Below are 25698 nucleotides of genomic sequence, written 5' to 3'. Positions count from 1 at the left end.
ATTGTGCTCCCACCCCAAAGAACTGAACATCTGATGTAGATCATAGAACCTTTATTATTTTTTCCTCTAAATTCTTAGAAATGTGCATAATATCCGTGCTCCAGTTATGACACCATTTATAGACATTTAAAATGCATCTTCATTTATAAATATTTTACATTTGGTCCATAGAACAGATAATTTTACTAAATAATACTGTAATTTTTTTAAACAAGCTCTGTATATAGTTTGAATATGTTTATATTACATATATTTTTTATATAGAGATAGATTTACTTGGTGTTCTGAGAATAAATCCTTATTGCAAAAAAAAAAAAAAAAAAAGCATATATGATAATACAATATCTTTTTCCCCACAGGGAAAATACTAAAAAAGTTACACATATTCACAGTTCTCACAGTAATTGTACAACACGTAATATTGTGCTATATAGGTAGGTTTGGATGGAAATCAGTTAGGGGATTTCTTGCCAAACATCTCACTTAGATTTGCTTACAAACATGAAATACACTGCATTTGTCTTAAAAAGACTTGGTCTTAGTTTCACATTGAAGAACAAAGAGAAAGTCTGAAGTCTTCCTGCCCTTATTCTAAAGGAATTCACACAGGATGTGGGGTGAGACTATGAGACATAATGGAGGATTCCTTTCAGTCTAAACCCTATAATTTAACAATACATAATGTAGTTTGATCATGGATTCACCAGTTGGCATCTGGGATGCCTTAGCAATAAGACTATTTTACAGATGACCTCAGGAAAAAGTTTAAGATTTCCTACACAATAACAAAGAAGACCCTATATACCACGTGTGAGCATGAGTGTACGTGTGTGTGCATTTATAAGTGTACAAGTACTTTTTGTTTTCTCTATAATAATGTGCTTAATATTCTGAGGGTAATACCTTATTGCAAGAACTGGTATGCTGGTCACTGGTCACTTTCAGATGAGAATGACAAGAGATTAAAAACCCACAGTCACAGTTATTTACCATAGTTATTAAGGATTAGTTGTAGAACACAGCTTGTGAGTTAACTAGCTAAGGAGCTACCGGGCACAACAGACGATTTGCTACTTGGGAACCCATCTTCCCGGCAAAGGAGAAACGCTGAGTTACTGGGGCTTGCAAGGAACTGTCTTCACCCGATTTGCCCACTGGCCGCCGCCACCACAGAGCTCATTCTGGAAAGGAACAAAACTACTTCCCAGAAAAGCAGTTTTACTTTTGGAAGCACTTTGGAGGTGGAGGGTCTGGATTAACATCAGCTCCTCAGTCAGTGGCTGGGTAGATTTTAGCGGCAGTGAGGGGATTCCTACTGAGGAATTTCAGAGAAGGAGAGAAGGCAGCAGTTTTAACGGGTGGCAGTGAGGGAGATCGTTTAAAAAAGATAACTGGGTCCATTTGACTCAGGGGCAGGACTTGACCTTGATTTCCTCTGCAATGGTTCTGTGCTCTGCAGAGCTGGGCATCTGAAGAGAAACTGGGGCTTTGATTAGGGAACGCCCCCAGCAGGATCTCAGGTCCCCCAGAATGGCGATTAAAAAATTAATTGTGCTTGTGGCAGGGCCAGGCGCAGTCAGAATGGCCTGGCGAGGAGCGGGCAGGAAAGCTCAGCCAGAGATGCTCACTCAGCCAGCGGCAGGGGAAGGACACTGCAGGCTGCTTGAGCAGCACTGGAGATGCTCACTGGGGTCCTTGGGGCCTGTTTGAAAGTGAAGCTGCCTCGGGAAGGAGGAAACCAAAAAATGAAAGAGCTCCGCTGGCTCCCTGCTACTTAAGAGTGAGCTCTCCCTAGAAATCTGTTATACAAAATGCCCTTTTCATGTGTAAAGAGCAGTGTTCCAATGGAAACGAACGAACTCCTGCAAAGTCCAAGATAACAGTCACGGGTTTCGGCAGTAAGAGAACAGTCAGGAAAATGACTAAAAGCCAGGAGGGTGCAGCCTCACGGCCACACTCGCTGGCAGGATAAAAATGATCTACCGCAGCAGTCGTAAATGCTGACTGCTTGATGCTTAGGGGGCCCAGATTAAAAAGGTCACTGGCCCGCAGGTGCTGGAGCTGTCCAGTATCTTTTCCCAAGGCAGGACCCACCAGGGGTGAGACTGTCCCCACCTCCCCTCTGCGTGGTGATGGTGTCTGGACTCGCCACTCGAGGTAGGTTGAGATAGATGGTATCTTCAGACATCAAGTGGTGGTCATGCTCAGCCAGGTTGGGGGTGAGAGTGTCAGGTTGGTGAGCCACCCCACACCCCTAGATGTAGGCCTCTTTGGTGGCTGAGCCGCTGGCCTGGGGCTGCTCTGGACCATTCTCTGGGCGAACGATGTCTTCGCTGGGCTGGATCATGACCTGAATGCGCTTTGGGCACCGGGGAGAATTTGGGCTGAGATGGAAAGAGACTGGCCTCTCTGTTCCCCCACCTTCTTTCCAAGTCTATTCTGTCTGCTCTGGCTTCAAACTGTGCCCAGACTCTGGCCATGTCTCCACATCCTCCCTACCCTCTGAGGCTCCCACCTACACTTTCTCTCACTTGGGTTATAGCAACAACTCCCCATTGGCCCTCCGCATCCATTCTAGACCACCATCCCCTTTTTTCTAGTCTCACACAGCAGTCAGAGGGGTTGTGTTAGAGATCGCGCCCCTCCTCAGGATATAACAATGGCTGCTATTTCACCAAAGCCCTATATGGCCCCATATGATCTGTCCCCTGCCATCTCAGACCGCCATGTCCTTCCTTCACCCCCTCACTTACTTCACTCCAGCCATGCTGGCCTCCTCACTGCGCCTCACACACACCAAGCATGTACCTGCCTCAGGGCCTTTGCTCTTGCTGTACTCTGTCTGATACATCCTTCCTTTCAGATAGTTACACAGCTTGATGTCTACCTCCTTAAGTTTGGCTCAGTGTTACCTTCTCAGCGAGGCTTGACTCAGCACTCCCTAAACCCCTTCCTACTGCATGTTTCTCCACAGTACTCCTACCTATCTAATGTGTTTTTGTTTTGCTATTTGTTGATCTTCCTCTACTAGAATATAAACACCAAAAGGGTGGGATATTTGCTTGTTTTGCTTGATGCTGTGTCTCCAGTACTGACAGCAGTGCCTGGCATATAGTAGGTATTCAATACATAGTCACTGGGTGAAGAAATCTGCCACTACCTTCTCTACACACATCCTGCAATCCTGCCTCAACAGGTAATACAGTGTCTTCAGACACGACTTGCCCTTTCCCACCACTGTGCCTTTGCATAGGCTGTGCTCTCTTCCCAAACTGACAACCTGCCTTCCTCTTGAGCCTCAGCAGAGAAAAATGGAAAATGAAAACACTGACCCTGGATTTGGAAAAAAGGGCTACAAGCCCCAGCTCTGCTAATAACTTACTGCAAAGAATGAGCAGTGGTTTCCTCACTTGGCTTGTTTCTCCAACTGTGATCGAAGGAGCTGTTGCCTAGCAACTCCAGGAGCTGCACACAGCCCAGCACCCATCTTCCCTACTGCAGACCCGAGAGCCCTTCCTTCTGGCTCTGAGAGGGTCTAGCGAGTACATCTTGGTGGGAAATAAGGTTGAGAGCCACTGATCTGGGTCTTCCCAGCTGTGGCTCTTCATAATCTGATCCTCCACCCTTCCTCAGTGAAATCGTCTCAGCGTACACTTACTCCATTAATGTCTCTAGCACCTGACACCTCCAGCACTGCCTTGTTTCACTCAAGAATTTGATATAATTTAACAAATTATATCATGGACCTAGTATGTGCTAGTGGGCCCCTGCTAGGGACAGTGTGCCTTACATGCTTTGTCTTTCCTTGAAGGTAAGGGCATGCTTTCTCTTTATCAGGTTCAAAAATGAGGTCTTGAGTAAGCTCTCAATATATTTGATTCCACCCTTCATCTGCTCCAAACCCTTACGATACTGATCTTCAAAGGCCTCCATGGCCAGACCTTCTTAATTCCCAACCTAATCTCTCAGCACCCCCATGCACGCCTCCTCACTCTACTGTCCAGCCACACTGATCAGTTATTCCCATGGCCTTTGCACTTGTTTCCCATCCTCCTCTAGGAACATTCTTTCTGTTTCTACTTTTAACTCTGGCTCATACTTAGCTACCACCTCTTCCAGGAAGCCTTCCCTAACCCTCCCCAACCCAGACAGGGCTCAACCATCTCCCTGGTTTACCCCAGTCATGGCACCTCTAACATTCCATTTTTATTGGCTATTGATTTGTTTGTCTCCGCAGCTAGACTGCGAGCTCCACAAGGACAGGGACTGTTCCAGCACAGTGGGGGAAGGGGACCAACGATGCAAAGGGTGAAGAAGGGGCTTACCTGCTTCAGGGATCCCTTTAAGGTGAGGAACATGTAAGCCATGTACCCAGGGATGAGAATCATGGAAGACAGAGCCATGAACCAGCCCACGCCCTGGCCCCACTTGGGGAAAACATAGCTTCCCATGGTGAGAGGAGTCATCTGCACAGCACTGAAAATGAACACACCCTGGGAGGGTGGAGGAGAGGGGGTGGGGGCAGTTAGTCACCAATACTGGACAGTCAAGGTCCCTCCTTAGATCCTGCAGCTGATAGATCCACTCTCCTCCACCCTACCCTGAGGCTGACCCTCACAAGGGCCCAACATCTTGGGAATCCTGCACTCAAGGCCACTTCTAGTACATAAGGAGCCTTCGTACATGACGGAAGAAGGTATCCCCTCTGGGAGGACCAATAGCAAAAGGAGTCTTCTCCATGACAACCAACAGAAAAGGGCACCCCTCCTGGGAGAATCAATATGAAGAAGGCACACTCTTTGGAAGGGCCAACAGAGAAAGGTGGTTCCTATGAAAGGACCAATAGAAAAAAGCATCCCTTTCCCAAGTTAACCAACTTGGCAAGCAGATCAGAGTCAGATATTAGTCTCCACTCACCACTGGCTGGGTGCCCCTGTGCAGGATACAACACATACAGTGGCCCAGCCCCCACCCAAGGACTTAGGGCAGCCCCCTCCCAGGCTCGCTCATGTCTCAGCTTCCCCTTGCAGAAGGGAATGGGAGCTGCTGAGAGTGAGAGGCTTCCTTGCTTGAATAGTCTGGGCTGCAGAATCAGGTGGGCCTGGTTTGAATGCAGCCCCGACACGCAGGGTGATGATGGCTGGGTGAGCGCTGGTCCTCAGCAGTAAAGTGGGGCAATATATCTATTTTTCTGAGGTTTGTGAGGATGATGTAATATGTCTGGCATTATGCAGGGCACGAAGTAGATGTTCAACAAATGGGAGGGAGTACTATTAGGGAAAGGGGGTCTGGGGCCTTTCCCATCCACCTCTGCCTCCAGAAGTTTCTCTCTGGACCCGAGTTGTCCCCAGACCTAGTCTATGCTCATCCTACCAGGGCTAGTCAAGCATCCTTACCGCCACAATGATTGGGGTGAAGAAGGACCAGCAGAGTTTCCACCAGATGCAGGGCCTGGAGCCAACCATCTCTTGGATATTGTCATAGAATCGGTTGACACCTGTGACATTTGGAGCAAATGCAGGAGGGAAGGATGAACTGTGGGCACACTAAAGGCTAAACTCAGTCTGTCACTTTCTCACAGTACGACCATATGCAAGTCATCTCTGAGCCTCAGTTTCCTCATCTGTAACATGGGGCGAATGCTCTGAGGGGTGCTCATTATCAAAGTATTCAATAACCAAATCCCCATAGCAAGTAGGTTTTGTGGGAAAGCAAATCACCTTAATCGGATAAACTTACAAAACATGTCCCCATCACTCTTAATGTCCCTCCCAGGCAACATCTATCCTAGCCATTCCTGCAAAGCCCTGCTGGGCGGGGATGGTTTTCCCTCATGATCTGATGCTATCAGCAACTGTTGACAGGCTGCAAAGAACAACTGCAAATCTTGCCAAGCCCCACAGATGTCACAAAGTTCACAAGAGTGATGCTGGGCACTGCTCCAATGATAAGTAAAGCCAATGACCAGGAGGATATGATAGCATTAGACCAGTTAGAGTTGAGGAAAGAACAATGATGTGGAGGGTGAGGTGGCAAAGAAGATAAAATAATTATCAGGTCTTAAGAGGGAACCTGGAGAACATTTCTCTCAGACACATCATCTTGCTGTGATAATCAGAGCAGGGAAGGATAGCCTTTGACTACCATGCAGTTGGATCTAGAAATAGCCACAAAATCAATAAGTAATCATATTTCCTTCATTCTTTGTTCTAAGATAGTACATACTTTTAACTTTAGAAGTTTTTTGTAGTTTTGGTTTCCCTTTTATAGATAAAATCTCAAACAAGCCATTTTATCCCAAAATTTATGAAATTTTGGTTCCCATTTTAAATTAGTTTATTGAACTGCTCTTTTCATGCTATCTTCTAAACATGGTGCCTCCTGTGCTAACATCGAGCTGTTGTGAGAACTAAATATATGAGTGTATGGAAAGGGCCTGGTGTTCAAGTTGCATTGGTTGAATGGTAACTGAAAAAGTGAATGAATGAATGAATGAATGAATGAATGAATGAGTAATGGGGGGAGGAGAGTTGATGCTCACCGTAAAACCAGGAAATGGAGACACATTCAAAGAACACGAGGAACAGCAAGCTCATGCCACTGGCAGAGTAGTAATCAAAAAGCTTGAAGACATAAATTCCCCCCTGCAAGAGGAAAAGCGGTGCGAGTGAGGCCACTTCCGCCAGGGACCGGTGCATCCAGTTCCTAACAATTTAGGCTTTGCAGTCTGATGAGGCTGGGGTTAGGCTAAACTGCAGCAAGAAGGCTTGCAGGAAGCACTTGTGATCCTGAGAAGATGTGGGTGTTGATTCTCTGGGGACTGGGAGTAAACTGTGCTGGGGGTGGAGGGAAATGCCCCATTTCTGATAAGACTGGGGGGCAGAAAGAGGAGCCATCTGTCCACAATGTTAAATCAGTCATGTCCCTCCCTGCTTAAAACCTTTAATAGCTTAAATAAGACAATAACATAATATATAAATAAGTAGAAAGACATAAAATACAAAAATAAAATGAAATCTAACACCTTGGCCTGCATGCACTATGGTTCTGCATCCCACACTTGGCCCCTCATTCCCTCTGCCCCCACCACACTGGCCTTCTTTCAATTCCTCAAGTTCACCAAGCCCATTCCCATCTCAGGGCCTTTGCACCTGCTGTGCTTCTTCCCTTAGCTAGAACTTCCCCTAGCTGGCTCTTCTCACTTGAGTCTCAGTTCAACTATCATTTCCTCAGAGGGACTGCCTGACTACTCTGTCGAGGTTGCGTCCTTCCCATCCCTGCCGGTCAATCTCTGTTCCACTATCCTCTTTTCTTCATGGCGTTTAATGATCTAATGTGTATGTCAGTCTTGTCCAAGAGAACAGAGTCCATGTGTCATCCTAACTGCTGAATCTCCACACCAAGCCCATAGTAGGTGTTCATCAACTATGAAGGAATGAATGAACAACAATTCTAGGGCTGAACTGTATTTGGACCCAGGGGTAGTTTTTTGGATCAAAAATTAGACCCATAGGGCTGAGCTCATGGCTTTAGGTCATTCATATTTACTGCATAATTCATCAGTTATGTCTCTGTCTTCTGAGTAGATGGGGAGAGGCCCTGAATGCAGAGCCCTGCCCATTCACATCCACAGAAAAGAAGTAGGAATGAGAGGAAAGGGCTGTGTCAACTTCAAAGGCCCCAACTAACTCCACCTTGACTCTCTAGTTAATTTTTTAAAAGTCTTCAACTGAGGATATGTTTTTATTGATTTTTGAAAGAGGAAGGGGGAGGAGGAGGGAGAGGGAGAGAGGGAAATGGGGTAGAGAGAGAAAAACATCGATGGGTTGTCTCCTGTATGCATCCTGACCAGGGACTGAGCCTGCAACCTAGGTATGTCCCCTGACTAGAATTGAACCCGTAAACTTTTGATGTATGGGATGACACTCCAACCAACTGAGCCACCAGGCCAGGGCTCCAGTTAATTTTTGTGAGTCCTTTAAAATTCAGCCCCTGCACCCCTGCTCCAGGAAGAGTACCTGGTACCCAGGCTGGGTTATGGGCTATATTCTCTAGCTCCGCCCATCATTTCTGGCTCATTGTATCTCCCACCAACCCACAGGCCCCTTAAGGGAAGGGACCCCATCTTACTTCTTGCAGCACGTGCTGGGCTTGGCATGGAGATGGATTCAATGAACACGGTGGGGGGAGTGTAGGCTAAGACAAGGCTGGGGTGAAGAGGGCCTGGGTATGGCCCTGGGGCAGCACCAGAGGTGTGCCAGGTGCTGACTGTGCTTACCTGGGTGATGTTAGAGAGGCCAATCAGGTAGGAGACAGCACAGACGACAGCAATGAAGAGTTCCCTGCGCTTGCGGAGGAGTCTGGGGTACTCGTCCACCAGGGCCGTGATGAAGCCCTCCACAGTGCAGAACTTCAGGAGGAGTGGAGATCAGCTGCCTGCGGTAGGCCCCAACCCCAACCCACCCAAAGCCTGACTCTGGCGGGAGACGGAGAGACCAGCAGCATGGAGACAGCAGGGCCAGCTGAGCCCTGGGATCCAGGCCTGATCTCTGCCTCCCTCTGTAATCTTGAGAGTCCCTTCCCTCTGGGGCACCAGTTTCCTCATATCAAAACCGGGAAAGGTGGCTGAGCTGTTCCCTGAAGTTTCATGCGGTGGGATATTCTAGGGGTCCTAGACTCTTGGCTATCTTCTCAGGGGGCCTACAGCAGTGGCCTTCTCTTTCTGCTTCCTCCCAGATGGGCAAGACTGAGTGAGGGGACTCTCACGGTACCAGGGAGAATGTCCTCACCTGGCTGTCAATGCCCAGCATCAGCAGCATCGAGAAGAAGAGAATGGCCCAGAGGGGAGAGATGGGCAGCTGGGTCACTGCCTCTGGGTATGCCAGGAATGCCAGCCCAGGGCCTGTGGGGGGAAAGGATTAAAAAATAAAGCAAAACGTGCCAAGCACCTACAGCCTATTCAGTACACACCCACTTTCTAAGCTTCACTTCATCTTCCAAGAAACCTTTCGGGTGAGTGTGGTCAGCTCCTTTTTCTACATGAGAAGTATGTGTGTGTGTGGCAGGGGAGGGGTAGTGTTCGGTCCAGAGGCCAGGGTACCAGTGGGATGAGATGAGGGACTGCCGTGGCCTGGCCAGCAGTGGGGGCAGTGCAGGGCAGAGAGGTGACCAGATGGAGAAATAGTTAGGAGGCAGACGGGGCAGGTCCTGGCATTGGTTGCTTTGCGAGTGAAGGTGACAGAAGGAACCGGGGTGATGCTGGGGCTCTGTCTTGGGCGCTGGATGACAACCCTTTGCAGCAGTGGGGAGCACAGGGGAGAAGGCTTGAGGTCAGTGTGGGACATATTGTGTTTGAGCGTCTGGGCGGGGTGATATTCAAGCGATCAGGGAGAACCTTGGCAGGAAAAGGAAAGAGACTCTACCTTCCCTGGGGTCTGGCTCTGGAGAGGAGTGGCGGTTGCGAGTTCCAGAGAACTGGTGACAGGTGCCCGAGTGGGGAGGTTAGGGCCTAAGAATGTTCCTTCGGCATAACCAGCCTGGTTCTTCATGATGGGGAAGGAGCAAGTGATGTTTCCTTCCTGACCCTCTGGGCCTCTGCTGTAAACACACACTGGGTCCTCATGTTTGCTACTTTCCTGGCTGAGCAGGGAAGGGAGAAGTTGCCTAGGTTTTTCCTTGGATCCTGTGTCTGACTGTGTAGAGAGCAGAGTGGGCAGAGCCCACTTGGTGAGAACATTTTTGGAACTGGGACAAATGCACAGAATTTAGTACTTTGTTTCACGGTGGTGAATGTGTCTGACTTGGACCAAAATGTATATCCTTGGGGCAAGAGTCTTCTCCCCCCAGATGTCCAGGATTGTGCTGGAAGCACCAGTAAGGCCAGGCTCTGCAATCAGCCAGGTCTGGGCTCCAATTACCAAGTTCCACCACCTTTCTAGCTCCCTGAGGCAGGTAACCTCAGTGTTAGAAAGATCCAGGGATACAGTCCACGTAAATGCTCAGTGTGCTGCCTGGCACACAGTGACCTCTGTGCCTGTGAGCCAAGGTGGTGGTGACACGATGACCACAAACACCACAGTAGTCAGCCCCCCTTCTCCAGGAGCCCTGGTCCTGTGTGGTGCTGACCTGAGGCTGCCACATCAGCAATGGACCTCTTGGTGACATGAGCCATGAAGCCCACGATGGAGAAGATGACAAATCCTGCGAACATGCTGGTGCAGGAATTGATGCAGCAGACAATGATGGAGTCCCTGCAGAGAGGGAAGGGTGCAGTCAGGGCGGGGAGAGGGGGGCTGGCAGTGTGGAGGGTGGTCTGGGAGTGGGGCTAAAGGGCAATGGGTCCATCCTCCACCCCCAGGGAAGGAGCAAAACCAGGAGTGGACGGAGAGACTGGCTCTGAGAAAGGAGCTGACGGTGGAGAAAGGCCGGATGTGGCCATGGAGGAGGTGCTCCAGTGTGTTGGCACCTGTAGACATTGTTATGGAAGCTGTTGTAGCTCCCAAGAGCGATCAAGGATCCTAGGCCCAGCCCATAGGAGAAGAAAATCTGAGTAGCAGCATCCAGCCACACCTACAGGAAGAATGGTAAAAAATAGGCAAAATTATAATCATAAAGCCACAGTGCCCCAGGCCTCTTACATGTGCTAACCAGCTCTACTTGGCAACAGGCAACAATCCGTTTACACAGGAGGGTCAGAGAGCTGCAATAACCAATCTAAAGCTGGTCAACTGTGGCTCAGGATTCAGATGTGCACTTATCGGAGCTGGTGCCCTCTAGTACCTGGGGCCAGGAGGACGCTCACCTCGGAGTCCGAGAGTTTATGGAAGTTGGGTGTGATGTAGAAGAGGATGCCCTCCTTGGCCCCAGGCAGCGTCACTCCTCGGAAGAACAGGATGATCAGCATGATGTAGGGATATGTGGCTGAGAAGTAGACCACCTGGGAGGAAAGTGGGTGACAGGTCAGGCCCCCTCCAGCGCACTCATGCCTCCTCCTTCCCCGCTTCACCGACATCTGTACCTGTTGTGGCTCTGAGCTTGGTTCCAGTTCTCTTCCTCCAGGAAGCCTTCCTAGGTTCCTAACCTGCTTTGCTTGGCCACTTTTCTGTAGCCCCTCCTTGGAGTCTGAACAACCAGCTTAGTGCCAGAATTTCCCCTTTTCCTACTTTTTGATTTGTTTAAATGAACACATTTTTGACCGCTTACGAGTTAACTCGTGTTTTCCTGCCCAAACGTTGTGGACCGTGCACGAGTTAACTCGGGTTTGCACTTGCATTAGCTATTTCAGTTTTTGAAACTCAGGGTAATATAGGATTATTGTATTTGTGACTCTTTGCCCTGAGGGTCAAGTTCAAAAAACAGCACACCATTCTATATTCATCTGCTGGTTCAAATGAGTGCAGCTCAGAACCTAACGTGCGGTTTGCCCAAAAACGTGCGGTACCTGGCGTATGTCTTAGAGATTTCTAAGCGGTACGCAATGTGTTAAACGTGGTGACAGGAAAAATTTAAAAATCACATATGAACACACAATTAAAGTTCTCAACAGCCTCAAGAATGTAAATTACATGAAGGACAGGGCTTGTGTTGTTCACGTCTCTGTTTTCCCGATACAGTGGACACTTGATAAATGCCAGACAAATACACCAATGTATTGATGTTAACGTTTTACTCTTTCTCTTTTGAGACTTTCCTTTGTATATATATATAATCACATTTTCTTACAGGATGAGGCTCAAATTATGTACTTGCCTCTTCATTCAACATGTTTAAAATTTTAAAACACAGTACATACAGCTTTGTTTCTTGTTTTTGTTTACTACAGATTATTTTATTGTCTCATAACAATGTGATTTTTAATTACACAAAATAGTCCTCCAGGAGGTTCCATCATCCACTGAGGCTACTTCCAATTTTATGTGAATCACAATCCTACTACATTGGGCACCTCTGTATATAAAACTCTGTCTACAAAAGTAGACAAATTATATTTAAAAATACTATAACTTATATTAAAAATTTATACTAGTCTTTGGAAAAAGTTTCTAGAACTAGAATTACTGTGAAAAAAGGAATAAGCTTCTCAAAGGCTTTCAATCCATCTTGCCCAATTACCTTCTAGAAATTGAACTTTGTCCAGCACCTTTCCTGCAAAGATGCCGGCACTGAGTATAATCACCTTAACAATTATTTTTTTGCCAAATTAATCGTCAAAAGATTGAGACCATTGTTGGAGATCACATTTCTTTGCTCACTAGTGTGAAAGAGCAATTTTCAAGTTCAGTGACCTTTGTATCTCAGAATCATGCTCAGCATAAATTGTTCTCTGGGTTCGTTTCATCTCTCTGATTTAACTTTGAGATTCTTCGGGGTTAGAAAAGGGGGCCACCATCCCATAGCAAAATCACTGTACTTGGAATTAGAAAGAGGGGATTCGGAACCATCTGTGTCACCTACAAACTATGTGACATAGGCCTGAAGGGCAAGTGTGCTGTCTGAGGTCTTAAAGCAAGTAAGGGAGAGAAAAGATTTCTTATCCTTCCTGAGTCTATTGTTTTCTTGTCTGGAAAATGGGTACAATCAGCTTTGTTACTCAGAAAGGTTGGTTGCATGAAGATACACAATATGCTTAGTATTTGTTGCTAGGTCTTACACGTCAATGTATCTTCCATCTAGGTACACAGTAGATGCTCAGTTGTGGAGTTGGGGGGTTGGAAGATGGACGTTTTTTAACCTTGTGTTAAGCACTCTCAACCTTGTGTTAATGCTTTGTCGGAATCCTAGTCCAGGAAGGAAACCTGGCCCACCTAGATGTATTGGGTGCTTCATTTGCATGTGAATAAGGGTTTGTTATCTTTTGGCTTCAAGGCCTCTTCCTGTAAAAAGCAAGAGACAAAGCTAGGGTGTATGTTTGCAGTAATGCCATCTCAAAGAAATAATTTACTTAAATCCACTTGTGACCTGGGGGTACCAATCAGCAAATAAATGGGACTGCGTCCAGAGAACTGGAGCATTGGCTACCTTGCAAAGCTCCCGCTCACTCCAAGCAGCCTGTGCTTGTAGTTTCATTGCGTTGCACTGATCTCGGCAGGCTGAGAGACGGCACAGTAGATGCTTACTGATGGGCTGGTTGACTCAGTCAAAAGATGCAGTGAGAGAGGCCCAACTCTCTGTCCTCAAGTAGCAGCAGTTTTGTAATGTAGCAGGGACTCTAGATACCACCCAAATGATAATTGATGTCATGTATTGAGTGCCTACTATGTGCTAGGCATATGCTACACACTCAGCATAGATTATCCTCCTCAATCTTTGTGACAACCCAGTAAGGTACTATTATTGTGACCTCTTCACAGACGAGGAAACTAAGGCTCAGAGAAGTGAACTGACTTGCCTAAGAGCACACAGCTAGGCACCAGAGGACTAAGATTCAAACTCAGCTCTATCTCTTTGAGACCCTTAGGCCAACATACATCTGCTTCCAAAAGCTGGGTCTGGAGACAACTGTGCGATCCTCCTCCCTGGGTAGCCTAGGGACAGAGCAGAGCTACTATGACACCAGCCTGGAATCTGAGAACCTGTTAGGTCCAAAGGTCCCACCAGACTGAAATAGGGCAGTTTTTCATCAGCCGTGTCCATGCAAAGTGTGAAAGTAATTAAGGTTCTGTTTTGCTCATTCAGCTTCTTAGGCAGTCTGAACCTCCCTGTCTCCAGCCTTAGTTCAGATCCTTTCTCTCCCTTACTTGCTCTTAGACCTCAGACAAAACACTTGCCCTGAGTCCTTCAGGCCAAGACCAATAAGAGACTTGGCCATCTTCTGTCCCCAGACTCATGGGGTGGGCTTAAAGGGGGAAAGAAGTAAAGGTGAGGCCAGCTTTCCTCCCCCGTTTGATCGGCAAGTTCCCCCAATGTCCCTAGGCTGGACACCCCAACTTGGTCTGGCTCTGCCCTCATCAATAATAAAAACAAAAACAATAACTCCTCTTGCTAGCTGCTGAGTGCCTTACAAGATCATCAGCTCATCTGATTTGCATTACAAACCAACAGATAAGCATAGATATTAGCCCCATTTTTAGAGGAAGAAATGCAGTTTTAGAGAGGTAAAGTGACTTGCCCAAGGTCACACAAACAAATCAATGGCTGAGTTGGGATCTGAAGTCAGGTCTATTTGAATAAAATACCTGAGTATTCAACTATTAATTCATCCCTGTTGCTCCTCAAAAGCTGCTATGTGGAGTAGTAACCCCTGGACCTGCTCACACCTAAAACAAGGCTTGGAACAGAGTACACGCTCAGGGACAGTTTGTTTAATGGTCCATGAGCAACGTTCACCCTCTGTTTAGCTGTGGCTCTGCCAGGCCTGGGGTAATCTCAAGTGACTTAACATGAGCCTGGCACGGTGTTAACTGTCTGACTTCTGTTATTTCCTTTAATCCTCACACTTTACCCAGAGGTAGGTAATGTTACTCCCATTTTACAGGAAAGAAAACTGAGGCACAAAGAGATGAAGGGACCTGCTTAAATTAAGGTTGGGTAGGGTTCCTGGGAGGTAGAGACTGCCTTCCCAGGGCAGGGATCCTTCTGTAGACTGCACCCCCTCCAGTTCCCGCTGTGTACATCTCTTACCTTTCCAGTCCAGCCAACACCCTTCCAAATACAGAAATACACAAGGATCCAGGCGATGGCCAGGGTTATAGCCAGAGGCCAGCGGATCTGACCCGGCTTTTCCAGCCCATCTGTCATCTGGTGCATGTTGCGCCTGATGAAAAAGAGGAGGGAGGAGAAAGTCATGTGGGGCTGAAGTGACCTGGAGAGCACAGGCCAGTGTGTGGACATGAGCTATATCTTCCACTGTGATTGTGTTGACATCCGTGATCACTGAGATCTAAGAGATGGGTGGGGACTGTAGGGCCCATTATACAAATCGGTAGAAAGTGTTGACCTGCCAGTGCCTTAATTCAACCACCACTGTTGTTCACCTGGATGGCTGCAGTGGCCTCCTAGCAGGACCCCACCTTCACTCTCTCTCTCTCTGTCCCCACTCCAGCCCTAAGGGATCCTTCTAATTGCAAGTATGGTCCACTTAAAAATCTGCAATGAACAACTCCCTATTGTTCGCAGAACGAAGCCCAAACCCTCCAGGTGGACCTTGCAAGGCTTGATGAGATGGCCCCTGCTTCTCTCCAGTCTTGGCTCTCACGACAGCCCCCTCAAACTCTCATAAGACTGGACTACCTGTCATCCCCTCACTCCAGCCTTGCTTGCTCTCACTTCCTTCACGCATACTCTTCCTTCTGCCAACACTTGTCTTCCTGATGCCACTTTTCATCTTCAAATGCCATTCCTCACCTAGACTGGTCCAGGTGCCTCCCTGGGACCTCATAGCCACTGCCTATTTACTTCTCCATGTCTCTAACCAGACCGGCACATAGTAGGTGCTCAAGAAATATTTACTGAATAAATGGTTGAATGAAAAGCCTGGACACATGCGAGACAATTGTATGTGGGATATGACTGAAAGCAGAACCAGCCAGAGCAGAATATGATTTTTATTTGTTAGGAGACAGCCTAGCCAAGAACGTTTCAGCACAAAGAGATTGATATCACATGTTCTGACACCTCCTGAGAACAGCTCCTCCTGGCAGCTTATCCAAGGTGCAGTGGAACCTTCCAGGTAGATCCTTTCAAGCTGCCTAGTACAGATGCTTCCTTCACACCAGAGATTTGAGTCTCAGGGCTTCATTTTGGAAAATGAATGCTCTCCAAGTGCATCTTAACAATCAGCATGACTTCACTACAGAGAGCGTGTGTGTGTGTGTTTATTCCAAGTGACTCTGGACTGGTTTTCAGGATGAATAGGGACTTTACTGGCCTCTCCTGGTAATTCTTCTTGGCCTATGAAGATGGCCACTGGCCACCCTTCTCCACCCTGCTGCCTGTGGCTTTGTCTATAGCTGGGTTTCTCTACTAAGGTCTAGTGCACATCTAGTGGATCTTCCAAGGTTCAGCTCTTTCTGGGAGAGGAAGGGGCTTCACTCTTTCTTGTTGCTCCCTTAGCCCTGCCCACATCTCCACAAACAGTCCTTCACTTAACTCTTCTATCAGCCTTTTGAGGGTGCCTCTGTGCCTGCTGGCCCTAAACTGATATGCCACCCACTACGAATAACCCAGCACTCACTCCCAGAACTCCATCACAGCGCTGGTCATGTTGGTGGTGTTTGCGATGCTGTAGTTGGAGAAGCAGCGGTCTGTGTTCCAGGGGTTGTCACAATGTTCCCATGGCAGTGCCTGCAAAGACACAGTGGCACGACAAACGCTGCTGAGCCCCCAGGGGCTGGCAACAGTGATCCTAGCACACCCTGTCCACCCTTACGATCCCTTGAGCCTCCTCACAGCCATTATCTCACCTCTCCTTCCCAATAGCTCTCAAATGCAGGTCATGCTGTGAGCCCCATTTTGGAGATTAGAGACGGGCAGCCAGTTGCTCAAGATCACACAACTCCTAAGGGTCATTGCTGAGATCTGAGCCTCAACTTTTTCACTCTAAAAATGAGCTTTCCAAGTTGCACAACAAGGTTTTGTGTGTCCATCCTGGGGCCACTTCCCAGCTATGAGACTTTGGGCAAGAGACCTCACCCATTTGAGCCTGTGCACACTGATGTTAACAGTGAATACTTACCAGCGCTTGCTCTTTGCCAGGCAAAGACCTAAGCACTTTACACACATTTACTCCTTAATTCTCACAACTCTAGGAGGTGGGTTTCCCTTTTACTGAGGCTCAGACAGGTTAAGTCTCATTCCCAAAGTTGCACAGCTGGTGTACAGTAGGGTCAGTGTTTGAACCACGGTCCATATAAAGTGGGCTAACAATGTCCACCTTAGAGGAGTGTCGTGAGGATTAGATGTTAGCGTATAAAGTGCTTGGCTCAGCGCCTGGCCCAGAACAGGGGCCCAGGTCACAGTGCTATAACTATGGGGAGACAGGGCTGCTAGAGACCACCTCTCATCGCCTGCCGCTGGAGGAATGGCCCTGTCAGCAGAATGGAGGTCCTAGTGGATGGAGGCTGGACTCGGTCTGGCTCCTCCTCGAGGAGCGGTTGGAGGGGCCACTCACCGTGGTGAAGGAATTGTACAGGTAGTAGATAGCCCAGGAAATGATGACGATGTAGTAGATATTCAGCCAGAAGGACAACATAGCAGCAGCAAGGCCCACACCTGGAAGCGAACACACCATGATATTCACTTAATAACCACAATTTCCCCAGCACAGGTCACTGTTATCATTTCCCACAACATCTACAATCTCACCTGACCTTGGGGACAGGCAGGAACTTGGCTAAGGTCACACACATCTGGCAAGTGAGGGAGCCAGGCCTTGCGTCTGGGGTCCCCACAAAGGTTGGCTAAAGGTGGGGTTGGGCTGGGCTTGCCAGGGAAGCAGGATTCCCCATGTGTTCACCTGAGTGTCTGTCAGTAGTGAGAAGGAAGCCAAAAATGTCCCACCCAGCACGTGCCAGGGAAACTCAGGGAAATGAGCTCACAGAACAAGGCAGGCTGATGTGCGTGTGGCAGCCTCCAGACTGGGTCCTCCTCTCTGCTGCCCTAGGTTCTGGCCAGTGTGGCCATCTGTCACCAGGCCCCTTGTAACAGTTCCACTCTACTCAGATGTGGCTGAGCAACTCCGTCTGTCCAGAGGGGTCGAGTAAGTTGGGAGGGCCCTGGCTTTGTCACATCCCATGGGCAGGATCACCTTCACAACCCATGGCCCCACTCTGCAGACTTACCCTTGAACATGGGGGCCAGCTTCCACACCCCCAGGCCCCCGATGGACGTGTACTGGCCTAAGGAGCACTCGAGCAGGAAGAGTGGGACCCCCGCAAAGACGAGAGTCAGGAAGTAGGGGATCAGGAAGGCCCCTGTGGGGTCAAGAAGAGAGATGCTTGTGACCCCACAGCTTTGGAGAAACCCCAGTCAGAGAGCATCGTGGCAGGGCATTCTGGGGTCTCTGCCATGATTTCCATACACTCTGCCTCAAAAGCAGCCAAAGTGAGGCCCAAGGACATTCTCTGCTCAAAATACATGCCCCTCACTTTGCAAATGAAGAGGTGAACTTTGTGGTATCACTGACAGAGGACCATTGCCCTTTCAGAATCCTTTGGTAAAAGGATAAGAAACAGGAACTGGGCCCGACACCCATTCCACTAAGGTTGCCCCAGAAAACGTCTAAGTGGGACACTTTCTGTGGGGTCCAGGCCCAGCTGGAGGTGGCCAGGCCAGCACCTACCGCCGCCGTTTTTTCCGCAGAGATAGGGGAATCTCCAGACGTTGCCCAGGCCAATGGCGTAGCCCACGCAGGACATGAGGAAGTCGAAACGGCCCTTCCATGTGTCCCGGTCCGGAAGGTCTGACGCCTTCTTCTGCACTTTGACCACCAGGGTTTTGGGCTTGTCATTGGCCACGGGGACCTCGCTAACCTCTGTGGAGATCTGCCCATCAGCCACCTTGCTGCCATTAGTTGCCATGTCTCGGAGTTTGGACGCAGGGGTCCTGGCAGATGGACATGCAATGTCAGCCCCAGTCCACGTGGACAGCAGTTTTGCGGCTCAAGGTCACCCTAGAACAGAGGGCTGGGGTGACAAGCAATGAAGGGGGCAAGATTATAGAGTTGCCCCAAAATAACAAAAACAAACTAATTCACATAAAAAACAGGGCCCCAAGAAAGCTCTCCTATAAGCCCTCTTCCTCCCACCAGGCTCTGCTCCCAGAGGATGGGAGGTGTCTGTTGTTTCCAGACAACATGTGAGGGTGTGGTTGTCTCCTGGACTAGCTTCAACTCTGGCCATCTGTGTCATGTGCCCTCCGATATGTGTCATGCTCATAGAAGAAACCCAAGGTGACCAAAATCCCAGAGAGAAATATTAAGTGCTCCTAATCGTTGCCTCCCTGAATGTAATCAGGAGATTTTTATTTCCTGGTGCTGTAATAGCCATAGCAAGGTAAGCGATGGTGGAGCTGAATGTGGAACTGAATAGGGAAATGTCCTGGCTGCAGGTGGTGGGTGAAGGTGGTATATGAGCACAAACACATGACCAAAGTCTTCTTCACCACTTTCAAGCTGTGTGACTTTGAGTAAACGTTTTAACCTCTGTGGGCCCCATACTCCCTAGCTTTTAAACTGAGGATGATAATAGTATGTCCCTCATTGGGTTGTTGTTCTTCACTTATTTATTGAGACACACTGTGCCTGAAAAATAATGAGATCTTGTTGCTATCTCATCAGCAGTTCCTAAACCTGGCTGTGTTTCAAAGTCATTTGGGAAGCTCTACGAAGACATTCCCAGCTCCCACCCAAGATAACTCTGAATCTATACTTCTAACAAATTCCATAAAGGAGATTCTTATGCCAGGAGCCCAACCCCATCCCTCAGGTGAGAAAGGACCACTGGCTTAGATCCTCTCCTGGGTCATCCCCAGACATTCTACCTAAACTGCACTCTTCCCATCTCTAGTTCCAGAGAAAACGAGGAACAGAGGACAGTGTGTGACAGTGCACTCAGTCAAGTCCTGGGTTCAAATCTCTACTCTGCCTTTTACCACTTGAATGGCCCTAAGTACCACTTCTGATTGCTCTAGGCTCAGTTTCCCCATCTATAAAATGGAGGTAATGCTATCTGCCTTGTAGAATTGTGGCAAAAATGCGCTTTCTTGGCTTGTAAGAATGCTTTTCACCTGATTAGTCTGGAAATGGTTATAATTTTGGCTGTTGATGTTACCTGATGATTTTCTCAGGTGGGTCAGCTCCAGAGAAGCTCCCTCTGCAACTCCTGGGCGAGAGCCTGCAAAACAGAAGGAGGAGAGGTGAATGGGCAGGCAGCACTGATGGGCAGCCCTGGGCAGAGAGAAGTAGGGGTGCAGGAAGCCTGCCAGTAGCAGTGCTGTGTATGAGCCCCTTGGAACCACCCAGCTGGGGTGACCTCTGTGAATCCATGCAACATGGCTGGCCCATGAGGTCCTGAGAACATGCAGAAATGGCCTGCTGCCCTTGGGACAGCTGTGAGAGTGGGCATGAGGGCACTGTGAGGAAGACGTTCCATAATTTTATCAGAAAGAAAAGATAAATCACAGAGGGGCTGCAGCTTCCCAGGGTTTCAATGGGAGTCAACGAATGCAGCTGATACTTTCCCCCATCCTCCACCCAACCTTGCAGCAATGTTGTGAAAAACCACTGTAATAACATGAGAAAGAGCCCCTTGTTTTGTGGAATGAGAAAAGTAGGTCTTAAAACAGTTTATTTAGTATGGATGTTCCTATTTTTATCCCCGCATCCCTTCATTAAAAACCTAAACTAAAAGATTTACCCTAATATGTTCCCAGTGACTAGTTTATAAATGACTTTGCTTACTTTTTGTTTTTTGGGTTTTTTTTTTTTTGCACTTTTGTGGATTTCTAGAATTATTCTTAAATTTCTACAAAAATGTATAAACAAAATAAAATAAAGTTCTCAATTTCTATAAAATTTTTTAAACTAATACAATCACACAGAATAAACTTATGGAACCCTCGGCTCAAACAGGAGGAACATGTGAAGCAGCGGTTGTGGACTCGGATGTGGGAGCCAAAGCAATGTGTGGCCCGGGCGCCAGAGGCTGCCTCCCCGCCTCTGCCCTGCTGGGGGTCCCAGGTGTGCTGTGCGCTCGCCTCGGCCCCTCCATGCAGTCCCCATTACCAACACCATTGTTTCTTCCTGGAGGTCCCGGACAGCCAGGCCACCTTCGGACAATCCAACCTTTACCGCCAACCCTGCTTCTTTTTCTCAAGGATGACCCGCAGGTGTCTCGGACGCCCATCCAGGCCCCGGCCTGGTCCTGACACGGTCAGAAGGACGTTCAGATTCACGTAGAGTGCCAGCCTCGCGTTGTCAGCAGTGGCAGGAGGCGCCCGATTCTGTGGTCTACCACAGAGTCTCGGGGTATTCGGGGGAGGGGCAGCCTCAGGAAAGTGGGGGAGGTTCAAGAAGACCCACTTTAAGGAATTAGCCATTAACTGTGAAACAGTGTTGCCCTTAACTGACCCCACTATCTACCCACGTGTGTGTGCTCCAGCCGCCATGTTTGTTTAAAACGGTCCAATCACCTTGGACCAGGGCTGAGCACCTGACCCTGGCTAGCCAATCAAAGCTCCTCTCCTGGGAATTTGGCATTGAATGGAGAAATACAGCATCTGTCCGGAGACTTGTGACCAGAGGCAGCCCTCTTCTGGCCACCTGTACTCAAGAGTAGCAGAGAGAGTTGGTCTGAGGAGGAAAGAAAGCAGAGATCAAAAGATGGAGAGAGAATCTTGAAGGCATTCTACTTGGTGGTTCCAGGCTTCCTTAAGACTGGCCACATTCCTGCTCTTGGAGCTTACAAAGCAGTTCCATAGTCATAAAACAAATTCCCCACTTTTGTTTACGTTGGGTTCAGGGGATTTCTGCCACAACCTCAGATCTCTGCGCCCAACCTCTCACTGCTTGACCAAGTTCTCAGGAATGCCTATGGCCTGTGGGAACAGCCTCTGGCCTCCACTTTGGATTTACTTGTTGATTATCATGGAGACTCAAACCAAACTCCAAAATCTACCGGGGTTTTTTTAACTGGTGCTGTGCACTGGGCTTCAGGAGCACCAGACACCATTCAGGGAGGGAAGGAGGAGGGAGGGGAAAGGGAGGGCGAGGAGAAAAAAGGAGAGGGAGGGAGGGAGAGCGAGCAAACCAGGTAAAGCTCTGGCTCACCCCCTGCAAGCAGCAAGACAGCTGGACATGTTTAACTGGGTGAAACAGTGTGTATGTCCTTTGAAGAAATCATTCAACATCAACCCAAAGGAAGGTCGGAAGGTTGGGAGAGAAGGAGGGTTCAGTTCACCAGGAAGTTTATGCTGTAGTCTTGTCCCGCGTGGAACACCTCCTTGTGCCAAGCCTGGAGGGATCGGAGGCAGTGGCTGGTCTGAAGAACTCACAAGTCATACATGTGATTTCCAGAATACGGAAAAGTGTATTCAGATTTAGCCAAATGCCTAGAACTGCCTTATGAAGAGCCACATAAGCATATGTGGAGTTTTCCTTTTAGAACATGTGCAATATATGAAGATCAAAGACATAAAGCCATGAATTAATATAACTGATGCTTCTTTGAGGATTCAGATTGAGAAGCCTCTTTGACTCGCAGGACAGCAAGCCTACCCCATTGCTAATCAGACCTCAGCTCCTTCTAACAATTACTAGTGCTGGGTGAGTTACTTCCCCATATTGATCCTCATCTGTAAAGTGGTGGGATAATAACAACACCTCTCTCATAGGTTTGTGGTGAAGATTAAATGAGATCATGCACATAAAACACGTGACAGAATGCCTGGCTCAGAGTGAGGTCATAGGAATCGCCACCATTACTATCGTTGTGATTGTTACCATCTGTTTATGGATTGTGGTTTTAATCTGGTATTCACAGCTCCCTAGAGGCTATAATAATAATATGATGATGATGATGATGATAGCAGCTAACATATACTGAGGGTTCATTATTCAGGCCCTTCAGCATTTTCAAAAGCTAGCCAGAAATCATCCTTTTAGTTGCCATGCAGAATACTAGCTAATAAAAATGTCGAATCTTTTGCTTTGGCTCTTGGTATATCAATTCAAAGTGGTCTAGCTGATCACTTTGGGCCAGTCAGAAGCTGGGAGTGGTACATTTGTGTGTTTGGTTAAAATAATAAAAAAAGAATTATTCTGTAATAAATAAAGTCTGGTAAGGAAAAAAACCACAAACATCTAGTAGATGGGAGGAAAATGATAAAGGGACCCCATTTCATGAAAAAGCCTGGGACCCAGTGTTTACATAGAGCTGTCCCAGGAGCTGCCTTGCTCAAGCACTCTGGAGGGATACCTGCATGGGAATTTTAATTCCTGACCCCAGCTGGTTGACCGGCCGCTCCCCTCATGAAAAACAGCACGCAGAAAGCACAGGAATGTGCAAGTGCACAGCAAGGGAACTCGGCTGTCTTTCTAGAAAATCAATGACCTCTGAAGCAGAACTAACCTTTTACCACTGTTACCACCCCCTTTCTGAAACACACTCCTGTGTGCTGTGAGTCTGCTGAGGTGAGTCCGTGTGTCTCCCTGTTCCTGGTGCCAGTCTGCAGCCCCGCTTTCCCTGCTGGCAGAGCAGGTGGAAGTGCGTCTCACCAGCTCACGATGTAGGGCATTTCTTTTTCAAGGCTGCCTTCCAGGGTCTTCCAGTTCTCCCTCATCAGGTGAACAAGAACCTAGTTCCATGGTCCTCCAGGTCCTTAATATGCCACCATTAACTGAATTCCACCAAAGCTATATTTAAAAGGGCACTGTTAATGTGAGACCACAAGTGACAAGTCCTCTATATTCACTCACCTATTCATTCACTCCTTCATTTGTTCAACAAGTATTTGCTGAGTACATGTGGAATGGCGATGGAACAATTGTTTCAAGCATTTTGTATTCTGAACTACACCCTGGTCACCAGAGTTTGAATCCGTGAGCTAACAGAGGCCAGCAGAAAGATTCAGTTTTGTAAATACTTACCGAGGGCTTAATGTGCACAGGGAGTTGAGCTGGACACTCAGGTTGCAAGGATTAATAAGATAAGGTCCCTGACCTTGACAGGGTCACAGCCTAGAAGTAGAAATACCTCTGCCTCTAGCTAATCATAATCATAAGTACCGCAAGAGTGTATGAATAAGACACTGTAGGCCTAGAAGGAATGAGCCAATCCAACCAGAGAAGGTACCCCAGATGAGGGAACATTTGAGCTTGGTTTAAAGGTTGAATAGGTGTTTATCAGGCTCAAAAAAAGGGAAGGGCATCCCAAATGAAGGGAAATACATGGACCAAAGTGGAGAGGTTTTAAGCTTGAAAGATCAGTTTGTGATGAGCCTTGAAAGCCAGACTAAGGAACTTGGGGATCAATTGCAGGGATGGGACAGGGGGGTAATGTGATCAGATTAGTGTTATAGAAGACTAATTCAGGGGGTCTCTGGGAAGGAATTAAAGAAAGAGACTCAAGGCAGGAAGTTGGTAAAATGTTCCTATGATGCCCCATCCTTCCTTGATGTGCTCTCTGTGACCAAGTCCTAAAGCCATTGATAAAAATGGGCCAAACCAAGCAGAAAGACTATTTCTGCCAATCCCTGGATGAGGAGATGCCTTGTAAGAAAAAGAAAATAAGTGGAGTTTGGAAGCTCTAGATCAGGAGTGGCGATATGGGTCAAAATTTGCCCTTAGGCTTGTTTCATTTGGCCTGAACAAAATTTTTTTTCAGTTTGAACTAGGAGCCATAAATTTGACTCTCTGGGATATAGCATTTCAAACAGAGAGCAGGGAGTGCGAAGGCCCCAAGGCAGGAATAAGCTTGGCTTGTTTGAGAGACAGCATGGAGGCCAGGTGGCTGCAGTCCAATGCAGCAGGGAGCAGAGCTAAGTCAGAAGTGGGCAGGGGCAGGATCACATAAGGTCTCAGAGACCACGGCAAGGGGTTCAGATTCTATTCTAAATGGGATGGGAGAAACTGGAGAGTTTAGGCAGTGAGGGCGATCTGACTTTTGCTTGTGAGCCCAGAAGAGGCTGCAGAGTGTCAAGGGTGGGAGCAGGGATGCTTCTTAAGAGGCTTAGAGTCCAGGCAAGAGATGCTGGTGACTTGACCAGTAGAGCTAGGGTAGAGATAGTAAGGAGTGGCACTTGGGAATCTAGTTGGGAGGTGCAGCCTGCAGGCCTTGCTGGTGGACTGGCTGTCAGCAGCCCAGCCCTGGGCCAGATGGCGGGCTGGGGGGAGGGGAGCATGTGGCAGCCACTTGGACAATTCCCCTCTGTCCCATTGCATCAGAGGGACAGGAGGCTGCGTGGGGTGGGGACTTAGGCAGAAGCCAAAAGGCCAAGGCAAGTCTCAGGGCTGCTATTGTCCAGGGCCAGGATTGGGCCCAGAACCCACTTGGAGCTAGTGGGATGCCACACACAGCCAGGAAATCAGAAGGAGAGTAGTGAGCTTGGGCATAGAGCCCCCACTCCCTCCCATGACGCTGTGTGCATTTCTGCTTTGTTTTGCTCCTATTCTGTTCTGTAATTACAGAAATTACAGAGGTTTGCTTCAGACTGCAATCATTCTACTCGGTTTTATTTCTTTCTGCAACTGCAGTTCAGGAAAAAAATTAATATTGAGTTTGGCTTTGTTCCAAGAGGAAACATAATGCAGTTTATTCTGTGCTTTAGGGGAAAATGCTAGGCTTAATCAATTGGACAAGGCTTTATTGAGCATCTGTTGTGCACCTAGACCCATGCCAGCTCCTATCAAGGGAGAAGAGCCAGCACTTATTGAGCACCTATTGTGGGCCAGGCACTTCACAGGCGCTATAACATCCACTCCTCATTCCAGCTCTGTGAGCTAAAAGCAAATTCACCTATCTGACAGATAAGGAAATTGAGGTTTGCCAGCCTGGGGCTCTTGGAAAGGAATCTCAAATTGCTCAATGATCCAGGGCCTTGTTACTCAAAGTGTGGTTCTCTGAGGGGCAGTACTGGCATTATCGAGGAGCCTGTTAGAAATGCAGAATCTTGGCCCCTCCAGACCATTGCATCAGAAGCTGCGTTTTAACAGGATCCCAGTGATTCCAGTGCATGTGGCAGCTGCGGAGGCTGGAGGCCAGGGAT

The 25698-nt window shown here is 48.0% G+C and overlaps 1 protein-coding gene across 2 annotated transcripts in view; it reads right to left on the bottom strand.

The window, feature by feature from the left end:
* Positions 1-332: 332 nt before the first annotated feature.
* The window catches only part of SLC6A1 (solute carrier family 6 member 1), a 41385-nt gene continuing 16019 nt past the window's right edge, over positions 333-25698 (bottom strand). For both annotated transcript variants that reach the window (XM_036267330.1, XM_036267331.1), the window contains 15 exons: positions 19767-19829; positions 18278-18620; positions 17778-17909; positions 17108-17208; positions 16172-16281; positions 14620-14752; positions 10802-10936; positions 10466-10569; positions 10126-10250; positions 8790-8902; positions 8279-8410; positions 6542-6644; positions 5397-5497; positions 4326-4493; positions 333-2359 (listed from right to left, as the gene is read on the bottom strand). In XM_036267330.1, the coding sequence (XP_036123223.1) occupies positions 2255-2359; positions 4326-4493; positions 5397-5497; positions 6542-6644; positions 8279-8410; positions 8790-8902; positions 10126-10250; positions 10466-10569; positions 10802-10936; positions 14620-14752; positions 16172-16281; positions 17108-17208; positions 17778-17909; positions 18278-18515 (1800 nt within the window). In that variant the 5' untranslated portion in view covers positions 18516-18620; positions 19767-19829 and the 3' untranslated portion in view covers positions 333-2254. The remainder of the gene's footprint in view (positions 2360-4325; positions 4494-5396; positions 5498-6541; positions 6645-8278; positions 8411-8789; positions 8903-10125; positions 10251-10465; positions 10570-10801; positions 10937-14619; positions 14753-16171; positions 16282-17107; positions 17209-17777; positions 17910-18277; positions 18621-19766; positions 19830-25698) is intronic.

The sequence above is a fragment of the Molossus molossus genome, unplaced genomic scaffold (assembly GCF_014108415.1).
Source record: "Molossus molossus isolate mMolMol1 unplaced genomic scaffold, mMolMol1.p scaffold_m16_p_18, whole genome shotgun sequence".
Taxonomy (NCBI): Eukaryota; Metazoa; Chordata; class Mammalia; order Chiroptera; family Molossidae; genus Molossus; species Molossus molossus.
Note: the sequence above shows the minus strand (reverse complement) of the source record. Positions and strands in the feature narration are given on the sequence as shown.